An 11777-nucleotide genomic window follows, 5' to 3' on the forward strand; every position below is an offset into this window, starting at 1 on the left:
ATAATTAATTGTTAAATTTTTCTTTTGAAAAAAACTGAACACGGGTCTCACAGACCCGAACACCATACAAGGGTTAAATGGTCTGTCTGCTGTCCAGACCTTTCACCAACTGGAAATGTGCCGAAGCACATTACAAAACTAAACATATGACAAAGAAGGCCAAGGGCTGTTGAGCAGTAAGAGTCCAATATCAGATAAGAATGAAACAACATTCGTCAGTTGCCAAAAGAAGAGGGGATGCTGCACAGTGGTAAACATGCCCATATCCCAACTTTTCTCAGATGTGTTTTTAAATTCAAAGTTAGCTAATAATAATAATAATAATAATAATAAAATAACACTCCCACAAAGCGATATGGGGTAATAATATGTGAGAACTGATCTTAGGCCTAATTCTTTTAAATGTGCAGTGCTAATGCAGTGAAACAGTCACCCCTTCCCGCTATTACAAACACACTTTATATCCATCCAGTGTCCAGATGCACTACACATTATTTTGCTGCAAATTTACAATAACCATGATGTTTGCAGATAGTTTAACAAACAACTGTTAACCTTAAAAAAACCCCATCATTTCACAGCTTTATTGACAAGTTTCCAATCTGTCTCACAAAGGTGACAAGTCATTGTGATTTGATGTGATTTGCCGTACTCACTGAGAAGGACAAGCAGAGAGAAAACCATTGTTAAAGGCTATCAATAGGACAGGAAGACTTTGATCACGGAGGAGGAAAGTATTTCACTTTGAAAGCAGCAGACCAACAGAAACAGCAGGTTTGTATTACAATAAGTTTTGACCCGTTTCATGCTGCTGTTTGTTGTCTGTTCAACAGGATGGCTACTCAGGAGGCTTATGAAGTTCTCAGAGGAGGATGTGCGGGTCTGTGAATATCTGTGTGTGTGTGTTTGTGTGTTCAGTGAACTTCTGAACCTTTAGATGCTGTTCATACAATCACTCGACGAAAGCCACCACCGCTGTCACATTTGTACTTGTGTGAACGAGTGGCTGTGTGTGAGAGTTGAAGGGGTTGGATGATATTGACATGAAAACAACCTCACATGAGTGGCTGAGTTACTGATTACAGGTGATGTTCACTTGTAATTTGTTAAAGATAAGAATCCCGTTTTCAGCACAAAGTCCTATGCAAAGGGACAGTCTGCCTTCCACCGCCATCCCTCAGAGGACCACTGCTGGTTGTCAGGTAAGTGCACTTTTTTTTTTGAGACAAAATAGTTGCGTTGATCTTTTTGGGGCAAACTCTGGAAACAAATCAATGCACTGCAGCTAGACACCTTTTAGGATGTTACTACCTGAGACAGTATCTAGACAACGTTAGGGTTTTTTTTCCTGCTCGTAATCTTGTTGTGGCTTTTCAGGTCTTGTGCTATTCCATTTTCTACTGTCCTGGATTTCTCTGAAGCACGGCAGCATCATGAGCGTAGAATCCAAGAAAACACGTGAGGCATGCTGCTCCAAGCTTAAGGTCAGAAACCCTCACTGCTTTAATGACTGGAAATTTAAATGTAAACGTGAATAATAATAATAATGGATTGGATTTATATAGCGCTTTTCAAGGCACCCAAAGCGCTTTACAATGCCACTATTCATTCACTCTCACATTCACACACTGGTGGAGGCAGCTACAGTTGTAGCCACAACAACTGACAGAAGCGAGGCTGCCATATCGCGCCATCGGCCCCTCTGGCCAACACCAGTAGGCGGTAGGGTGATTTTGGTGTGTTTCTTTGCTTGTTTGCATTGTGTTGTTTTCAACAAAAAGTCACCAGCACCCCTTGGGAAAGACTGAAATGTCCCCAAACTGTTTGTGATCATTCACAGTTTGTTCTGTGACCTTCAACTCGAGTCCCTTTTCAATCATTAACGATCTTACTGTCAAACGTAAAGCTGGATGCAAGGCTTGCATTCCTAAAATAAAAATAATAATTGATTCACGGCTTTTTGTCAGAAGTCTTCAAAAGACAAACAAACAAAAAAAAACGAAAAACCAAAATGAATGCACGATGCTTTTTTAAGGAACAAATTGCAAAAAATTTTTTTAAAATGCCTGATGTAGTAAATATTTTTTACATTTTGCCAGAAGGCTCAATAAACACTCCATTTTCAATTTTCTATCAATTATTTTATGGTCCAAAGGTTTAAGGGGTTCAATTCGGCGACCGTGGCTCAGGGGGTTGGGAAGCACATCTGTCGCCAGTTCAATCCCCAGGCTCTCTGTCCCGGCCACCTACAGGTGTTGGCCAGAGGGGCCGATGGCGCAATATGGCAGCCTCGCTTCTGTCAGTTGTTGTGGCTACAACTGTAGCTGCCTCCACCAGTGTGTGAATGTGAGAGTGAATGAATAGTGGCATTGTAAAGCGCTTTGGGTGCCTTGAAAAGCGCTATATAAATCCAATCCATTATTATTATTAATTCAGTGAGATAGTTAAGAAAAGAATGTGTTCAGTGATTAGCTTTTCATCAAGCAGGATACATTATATTATGCTAAACACTTTTTTAAATGTAGAACACAGTGCACATCTATAGCAAAATGTTTGCTGTCTGTTTAACATTTTACAAGTTATGGGTTTTCTTTTTTAGGGTTTTTTTGTATTGCAACCAAAAAAGAGGCTTTTTGGCTGCAATACAAAGAGAATTGTTTCTAACATTACCTAAACTGGTTGCAAAGCTTGCATACATGTTCTTATATTTGTAAAGAATATACTTGCTCATTACAAGAAAAGATATTTCTTAGAAAGAGGACTAACCAATCTAACTGAAAGGGATTTATCACCAATGGTCTTGGTCTTGATTCGTACTTTGGGTAGGTAGCTAGCGATTGTTAGAAACAATAAACAGAGTTTGTCTAGTGCTTAATGTTTTACCCTGATGGGATCAATAGTGGGATCATCTATTACTCCCAGTGGTGTGTGCTACAACTTTGACAAGATCAGTTCAGGAAAGATGATTAATAAGTGATAAATTAGTGTGGTGGGTTTTTAAAATCTGTTGTAACCACTCTTATTCTGGTATCAGTACACTAATCCCATCAAATGTCACTTAATGTAAATCACTGGTAAAAGCATTTGTGAAGTGCTGTGGGTATGTTTAGTGTGTGAGTTGATTCTATTATGGGAAACACTGTCATTCACCTCCCTATAGGTCACATCAGAAGAAGGGATTACAATTCAATCATCCAGGTCACAACAATCATTTTGACTGTTTAAAGAAATTCTGAGAAACCATTTGGCAGCTCTTTCCAGTAATCCAGTCCAATTAAATCTAGAAAAGCTCAATCTAACTGGTTATGTGTGTTTTCCAGCTCTTCCTGGCCTCCATGGCATTTGTATTTTTTGCCAAAGCCTTTGCTGGAGCTTACATGAAGAGCTCCATCACACAGATTGAAAGACGGTTTGATATCCCAAGCTCCCTGATTGGTGTTATAGATGGCAGCTTCGAAATGGGTATGCGCTTTTTTATACTGAATGCAGCATGTTAGCATTATGGTTTATATCAACTACAGGAATTTATCTAATTTATTGACTACAAAGCACAAATTTCAGGTTATGTTATAAAGATAAGCAGACTGCTGAACTCTCATGCCTGGCAAAGACTGTAGCTGTTCATTGATTCATTCCATAATCATTCTTAGTTATTTTTAATTCTTCTCTACAGGCAACCTGCTCATCATCGCCTTTGTGAGCTACTTTGGTGCCAAGCTCCATCGTCCCAGACTGATTGGAATTGGTTGTCTGATCATGGCTGTGGGATCCTTCCTTGTAGCCCTGCCTCACTTCTTCCAGGGACTGTCAGTACAAAGTTTCCTTCTTCTTCATGAATATAACAATGAACCAATCAAATAATCAGATTACTAAGAGTTATGTTGAGCTCCCAGAGAATAAAGACTGGAAATGTTTGATAAGATTCATAAATGCCCAAAAGCTGTAATCGCATAAAATGGCTAAAAGTGCATGTGTGTTCTATAGCATCCAAGAAATGAAGGAGTATGTGTACTTACATGTTTCACAATTTTCAGATAATACTTTGAATATTTTCCAGGTATAAATATGAGACCAGTGTGTCTCACAAAGCTGCTGTCAACAGCACTGAGACCATCCTGCCCTGTCTGTCCAACCACAGCATGACTGATGCAGATGACACACTTGATGCAGAGACCAAATTAGGTATTTAGCAGCCACATTCCCTGCAATGGATCAGAAGTAAGATCACTCAAGTCTGAAATAGACTGTTTCGGGGTGATTTTAGTCATTTTTCTGTTTTAGATTTTATACACTATTCCGTTCATGATATGCACAATGTAAAGTCAAGTTTCTCCCCCCGCCCCCCAGAGTGTGAAAAGGCTGCTGGTTCACCCATGTGGATCTATGTATTCTTGGGAAACATGCTGCGAGGAATTGGAGAGACTCCCGTCATGCCACTGGGAATTTCCTATCTGGATGACTTCTCCAGAGAAGAGAACACCCCTTTTTATTTGGGTTAGTCATCATTTACGGTTTTGCTGTCTTTCACTGTTTTCATGCATTTTAATACTATCCACTTATATTTATTATTTTATCCATTTTTTCATAACTGCTGTATCATGAACTTTGACATATTACCCTCTGTTTTTTGACATTTCTTTGACCTTGTACTCAATTATCCCTTGGTGTTTCCTCACTGCCTAAAATCCTAAACAGTTCAGAAGGCCGCTGTACTCCTCCATCATGGCCAAATCTCAAACTGCTCAATACTTATCTTCTCTTTTCCGCTCCGTTTGCCAGCCTGCATCCATACAGTAGGAATCTTGGGACCTATGTTTGGCTTCATGCTTGGGTCCTTCCTTTCCAAGATTTATGTGGACACTGGATTTGTGAATTTAGGTATGGTATTACAAAAAGTAATTTTTAATATTGTGTAACAATAATGTTTACCTGCGATGTTAGTAATATCCTGAATGAAGTGTTTAATTAGGCAGAGAAGACTTCTGGTTGACTTGAGCAACACTGAAACTCATTCGTGTCTCAATTTAGCAAAATGTTTTCTTCCATTTGGACTTTCTAACGCAACATGACATTACAAAAGTCAAACCATTTCTTTACTGAGTAATTATGGGTCTACCAGAAGCAAGAGGATTTCACAACACTTCATCCTGTTGACATAGTTGACATAAACTCTTCCTTCACTACTTGGATTAGAGCTATTGACATTCCCTGAGCCAGAGAACTGCCTCCATACTTCTAAAAATGACTAAGCTGTTATGATGAAAGGGCTTAGAAGTCACTTATAAAAGTCCTACACATAAAATGTCTGTAATAACCTGCGGTCTTTGCCTTTCCCCTTCTTCCAGACACCATCACCATCACCTATAAGGACTCCCGCTGGGTGGGAGCCTGGTGGCTGGGCTTCATAGTGACTGGCACAGTGGTTCTACTGTCTAGTATCCCATTTTTTTTCCTTCCAAAGTCTTTACCCAAGCAAGGGCAAGAGCAAGAGGAAATTCAAAGCAAAAGCACAGAGCTTGCAACAAAGACCGAGCAGGAACAATTCCTGCCAGAGGAAACCCAGGAGAAAGTCAAATTTCAGGAAATGGCTAAAGGTAATTCACTGCTCAGTAGAGCATTTATCCTAACAGATCTTTAAGAAAGTCTCGTGAAAATGCATAATTTTGTAGATATAACTGCTAGATTCAAATTCCCATTTAGTATAATTTGAGATTATTATTAAATTTTGATCTCAAAAAATCCATCATGAAAAGCATTAAACATGATAAATAGTACATTCTCACTGGGAAAACGAGGTTTAGTAACGAGGTAATTTATGTCATTACAATCAGGCATGCCTTACAACCCCTATCCTGCTAATAGATAGTTTATACAATATTTTAACACAGCAATAATATTTTTATTTTACTTTATATTTACTTAGTTTTATGTGTCTATAAAAGTATTTTCCTCTTCTCTTTGATGTGCTTTGCACTTCACCAGATTTCATTCCATCTCTGAAGCGACTCTTCAGAAACAGAATCTACTCGCTGATTATCCTTGCCTCCCTCGTGACTGTCAACGGCTTTATTGGCCTGATCACCTTCAAGCCAAAGTACATAGAGCAAGTCTACGGCCAGTCAGCCACCAAAGCCATTTTCCTCATAGGTACGGAGCAAAAACTGGCTTTCATTCACTTTCTGTTTTCTTCACTATGTAGCCCAAGGCAACTGAAACAATGATGTTATTGAAGGGAAGTCTGATTGCGAGTGATAAGGCAGACTGAAAATGCAAGAACTACTCCTTTTCTGTGTGTGTGTGTGTGTGTGTGTGTGTGTGTGTGTGTGTGTGTGTGTGTGTGTGTGTGTGTGTGTGTGTGTGTGAGCTAGAATGTTTGTCAAGTAGCATTTAATTACCAAGTGGCTAACCGGCAGGGTTATTGTTAGAATATGAATTGTTCTATCACCAAACGTTATAAAAACAGTTGGCTGCTGAACAAAACCATTTAATGCAAACAACTTTTGTGTGTACTCAGTACTCTGCGCATGAATGGACATAAGTAGACCTGCAAAGTCTGCTTATGGTACATTGCTGCAATTGCAAGAGCTTCTTGCTGGATTTTGAAAACATTATGGAGTTACCTTTTTGTTAAAATAAAATTGGTTCAGAAAATATACTGAAAACTGGAATTTATGCAGTTCCTAAATCCACCTATTTTACTATTCAAGTGCTCCTGTTTATGTGTTACAAGCTGATTTGCAGAACGAATGTTACTATGACAAAGCTAAAATTTTGACACACTGAAAAGGTTCATGTTTATAACTTTTCTATCCTTCCTTGTAGGTATATTGAACCTGCCAGCGGTAGCTCTGGGTTTCATCACTGGAGGTTTTTTGCTGAAGCGTTTCAAGTTGGGTATTGTTGGAGCAGCCAGGGTGGCAGTTAGTGCTTCTTTGGGGTCGTTTTGCCTGCTTGCCGTTCAGATTTTCGTCCAGTGTGAAAATGCAGAGGTGGCTGGTCTCAGCATGTCATATCAGAGGTGAGTGGAATGGACACACAAGCCTATTTGTTAAGCTAGGTTACACTAAATTTTTGGAAGTTAAATAGTTTATTTTAGTCTTATAAACTAAAAATATGCTCATAAATGTCTCCACTGACAGTGTTAATGTGTCTTTACTTGTCTGTCTGTACCAGAGTCCCTCAAGTGTCCTACAACCCACAGACTTTGCTGTCTCAGTGCAATGGACATTGCTTCTGCTCAGTGAAGCACTGGGACCCGGTCTGTGCATACAACGGCATGACTTATGCCTCACCCTGCCTGGCCGGCTGCCAGACCTCCACCGGAATGGGCAAAGAAATGGTGATGATGGTCTAGACAAACAGAGAGCTTAGAACAGATAAAGATTTACTGTGAATAAAATAAAAAACAGCTCAAACTCACCGACAGACCACAATTAAGGCTGATTTTTAACTTTTTCTTCTTGGTTTTTAGGTGTTTCATAACTGCACCTGCATTAATGAGGCAGGACTAGCTGCAAACGCATCTGCAGTGCTGGGCCAGTGTCCCAGGAAGGATGATTGTGACATAAAATTTAAAATCTACATGGCGTTGTCTGTAATTGGGTCCTACATTTCGGCCTGTGGAGGAACGCCAGGATACATTGTTCTGCTCAGGTGCGAGACACAATTTGACTAAAGAACATCTGCTTCTAAGTTTGTGGTTAAGCAGATGTTCAAGCTTTTAGGGGTAACAAAAATCCATTTTTTTTGGAGTTAGTTTGGCAAACATGTATATACAATATGTACCCAGTGTTGGGAAGGTTACTTTTAAAACATATTCCACTACAGAATACATGCCCCAAAATGTACTTGTAATGTATTCCATTATGTTACTCAATGAGAGTAACGTATTCTGAAAACTTGCAGCAATCTTGTATAGAAAACTATTCTGCATGGATATAAAACGGGTCCACGCCGGGCCCGCGCCTCCGAACTGTAGTAAAGGGGCCTCTGGACCTCATTCTTTTGAATAACAACTGAAGAAAAGACCGCTGTGTAATCCATTTATTTCAACAAAGTAACTGTATTCTGAATACCACCTTTTTAAACAGTAACTGTAATGGAATAGAGTGACTCATATTTAGTATTTTAAATATGTAACGCCGGTACATGTATTCCATTACTCCCCAGCACTATATGTACCATATACTGTTTATGGTATCACTGAAACTGGAACCAAAGGAGATCTACTCCTCAAAAGACCTGTTGTTTTAAAATGTATTAGGAAAAAGTTAGCAACTCTCTTTTTAAAAAAGAGAACCACTATGTACACTAAATATGCCTACAATTGCCATAAATTTTGCCAGTTGATGATTTCTTTTTTTTTTTACTCTTTAAATTATCTGATACGATATTAATTGAATTTCAAGTTCCAATCTGATACCACCTTATTGTGTGTTTTAATGCTCACATGTGTATCTGATATGGTATAATTTGGTCAACAATTCAGGTCTATACAACCAGACTTGAAGTCGCTGGCTTTGGGTATGCAGACACTGATCGTAAGAACTCTGGGTGAGTACTAAAACTAAAACCCAACCCACACATCGAGCCTTTAGGGGTAAAACTGTTTTTTAATCACATGTGATTTGTTTTACAGGTGGCATCCCTCCACCTATATATTTTGGAGCACTGATTGACCGAACCTGTTTGAAGTGGGGTACGAAGCATTGCGGTGGCCGTGGAGCATGCAGACTCTATAATGCTAATGCGTTTAGGTACAATTAAATCTTCATCATTGTGCTTGAATATGTCACTTGTAATGTACCACAGTTTAATTACCTCAATGCAGGGATTTCTAACCAGTGAAGTGACAATCTTTATATTTTATAGAATTTTGTGTACCTAAACTTGTACACAGACAGTTTGACTTGTACAAATATATGTTTTATGTAAACAAAAATGTTTAACATACAAATTAGAGCAAGCAATCAGACAGATGAACTTTCAGTAATTTGTTACGATGTACTTTACTTTCAGACTTACATACCTAGGAATGATTACTGGACTCTACTTCTTGGCCAACACAGTGTGGGGCTACCTCTACTACAGCATTGTCAAGCGACAGAAGAAAATAGCACTGAAGAATCAGTCCAAAGAAAATGGACAGGAGAGTAATGCAGTGACCAATGGACATGCCAATATCAACATTGCAGACATAGACGACATGGGCACGGAGTGCACTATTTAATGTGTTTTAGGAAGACCACACTATTGTTAAATATAAGTGAATGCCTGAATATTGTGCTGCATCCATACTGGACCAAATATTGGTCATTCTACAGCATCAGTACTTTTCGGAATTAAGCAGTAAACCTTGTTCTTTCGGGTAAAATGTAACAAAGCTCTAAAATGTAACAAAGCTTAATAAAACTAAAATGACACATTTTATACAGTACATCATAGGTGTCAAACTCTGGCCCGCAGGCCAAATTTGGCCCGCAGCCTAATTACATTTGGCCCGCGAAGCCAATACTAAATTATTATTAGAGCTGGCCTACTGGTATTATACAGCTAATATATATATTGTTTAGTATTAAGCTTTGCTTGTTCCATATTCAGTTTTTCAGCAAAACTTGTTTGAGTCCATAAGAAGAGATTCATTCTTAAATCTGGAGGAAGATTTTTTTTTCAGTAAATATTAACATTAGCCCGCGACCTTGTTCCAGTTTTGAATTTTGGCCCACTGTGTATTTGAGTTTGACACCCCTGCAGTACAAGAACATGCAGTCAAGAAAACAGAGCAGGGACACATGCTTTTCTTAATATCTGTCAGCAACACACCTGAGCAGAAACACACAGTTCATGTATGCTGAGACAAAGTAAGAAGAAAACGTGTCAGATTTTCAAAACAAGCTTGTCTCTGATCCTCTGTTTAAACTCAAGCAGCATTAGGTCAGGTAAAGCTAACAATGTCTTACCCTACAAGCTTATTTTAAAAGTGATTTTGTGGAGTACTAGTTTGATAGACATGTATATGTACCACATACTGCTTGTGGTAGCATAACCTGGTAATATTTTTTTATTAGTTAATTTCATAAATATACAATATAAAGTTTTGGGGGAATACACTTATGTGCAGTTTTCTAAAAATCAATACCACTCCTTTGTCTATGTGAAGTCACTTACCTTAGTATAACACAAAGAGTAGAAACATGGAAAAATAGGTAGCTGTCTAAAGGTAACAAACACCTCTAGCATCTCTAAATCTCACATCTGCTCAAGCCATGTAGAATAGAAACTCCAGAAGTCACGGAGAGTTAGCTGTGCTACAGTATTTCCTAGCACCAGTGACTTTGATTTACAACTACGAAGACAAACAGCATATCGCTAACTGTGTCTTAGAGATCCTTGATGTTACAGCTAGCCTTGCTGCAACAGTAATTTTTAGGAAATATTCTAAGTCCGGTTCTTACTAAGTTAGAGAATGGACTTAGCATATTTCCTAAAATGTGAAATTAGTAGAGTAACATATTATTTTATTAAGTCTATAAGTTTATTTGTACTAAGTTACAGTAGATGTGACAGATATTTACATGTTGTCAAATAAACATACAGAATAGGATCTCAGTGTCCACTGAAAATGTGAATTCATTGTTTGAATGTCCCTCCTGAAATATGAATAATTGAGCTGCTTTATATACCTGCTAATCAAACTGATTGTGAAGGCTCATTAGCCATTCAGAGACTGTTCTGCACCAGCTCCAGACGAGCTTATCAGCCATGTTTCCAGTTTAATACCTCACAAACTTTGACACACATTTTTTTAATGCACATGCATTTTGAGCCATGAAGGAGAGGAAGATGAGGGGGCCATTGAAAGTTAGTTGCATTTAACAGCTTGAGGTAACCTTTATTCTGAAAAGGTTGCCTTTCAGACACATATGTTACATCACATTGTAACACACAAATCCAAAGGTCATGAGAGTTCACAGAATCCTCGACTCAACAGTGTTTGCTTGGAAAAAGTTCGTAATGGTTGAGGCAGTGGACTAAGAGTGAGTGGGATAAATGGGAACTTGGATTTTATTTTGTTTTACTTTCCTACACCATGGTTGTTGTCTGAATGTATTATCAATCACTAGACAAAATTACTAGCAATAATGATGAGTTCTATATAGTGTTGGATATATTTGAGTTTGCCCGTACATGTTGTTTGGAAATCTTTTCAACCTTTTTACAATTTCTTTTTTGTCCTTGAAAAATATCTCTTGCATTAAAGACCAGTTTTGTCCAGATACATTTTGTTCTGCATTTTTTTGAATAACAACTCATTTTATCCTTTCACTCTAAAAGTGACAGAATTCTCTATACACTCACTAAGTTATGAATCAACAAGCTCTACAATATGTTACATGATTTAAAAAAGAGTCGCAATTAATAGTGACAAACTAACAGGTAAATACAATATACAAGACAAAGTAAGAATTTGTACAATTCTTTATGACCACCTTTATTCTTCGACACAGCCTGAACTCTCTTAGCCAAGCTTTCCTGTAATCTCTTCAAGAAGGGTTCTCCAGGTTTGTGAAAGGACATTCAAAGCTCTTCTTTTTATGTTGGCTGCCTTTTGTATAAAAACGTAACAGTTCCACTGTTCCACAGTTCCACTGTTACGTAACAGTTACAAAAACGTAACAGTTCCACAGTTCCGCCGTTTGAGAACATTGATTCAGAATGATTCTCCTGAAATAAAAAGAAATGTTGTGCTTTTGCAGTGTTAGGGTACATCTTTTTTC

General features: G+C 38.3%; 1 protein-coding gene across 1 annotated transcript; it reads left to right on the forward strand.

Moving 5' to 3' along the window:
* The first annotated feature begins 986 nt into the window (after window positions 1-986).
* On the forward strand, window positions 987-11276 carry slco1d1 (solute carrier organic anion transporter family, member 1D1). The gene is made up of 15 exons (XM_086268856.1): window positions 987-1202; window positions 1378-1484; window positions 3321-3462; window positions 3674-3806; window positions 4058-4182; window positions 4348-4494; window positions 4780-4878; window positions 5346-5594; window positions 5983-6147; window positions 6823-7018; window positions 7174-7339; window positions 7472-7653; window positions 8489-8553; window positions 8639-8756; window positions 9019-11276. Exons 2-15 carry the CDS (start codon window positions 1434-1436, stop codon window positions 9227-9229), a joined length of 2049 nt encoding a protein of 682 aa, XP_086124982.1. The 5' UTR covers window positions 987-1202; window positions 1378-1433; the 3' UTR covers window positions 9230-11276.
* Window positions 11277-11777: the final 501 nt, after the last annotated feature.

Source organism: Aulonocara sp. 'chitande type north' Nkhata Bay, linkage group LG17 (genome assembly GCF_057382095.1).
Source record: "Aulonocara sp. 'chitande type north' Nkhata Bay isolate Kocher_YH1m ecotype deep benthic linkage group LG17, A_spYH_male_GT1.1, whole genome shotgun sequence".
In the NCBI taxonomy this organism is placed as follows: domain Eukaryota; kingdom Metazoa; phylum Chordata; class Actinopteri; order Cichliformes; family Cichlidae; genus Aulonocara; species Aulonocara sp. 'chitande type north' Nkhata Bay.

Bases quoted from the DNA above. Each gene is read 5' to 3' on its own strand.
- slco1d1 (XM_086268856.1), top strand. From the start codon at position 1,434: ATGAGCGTAGAATCCAAGAAAACACGTGAGGCATGCTGCTCCAAGCTT. The intron at 3,807-4,057 runs GTCAGTACAAAG...AATATTTTCCAG, and splicing joins CCTCACTTCTTCCAGGGACT to GTATAAATATGAGACCAGTG. The intron at 7,654-8,488 runs GTGCGAGACACA...TCAACAATTCAG, and splicing joins GGATACATTGTTCTGCTCAG to GTCTATACAACCAGACTTGA.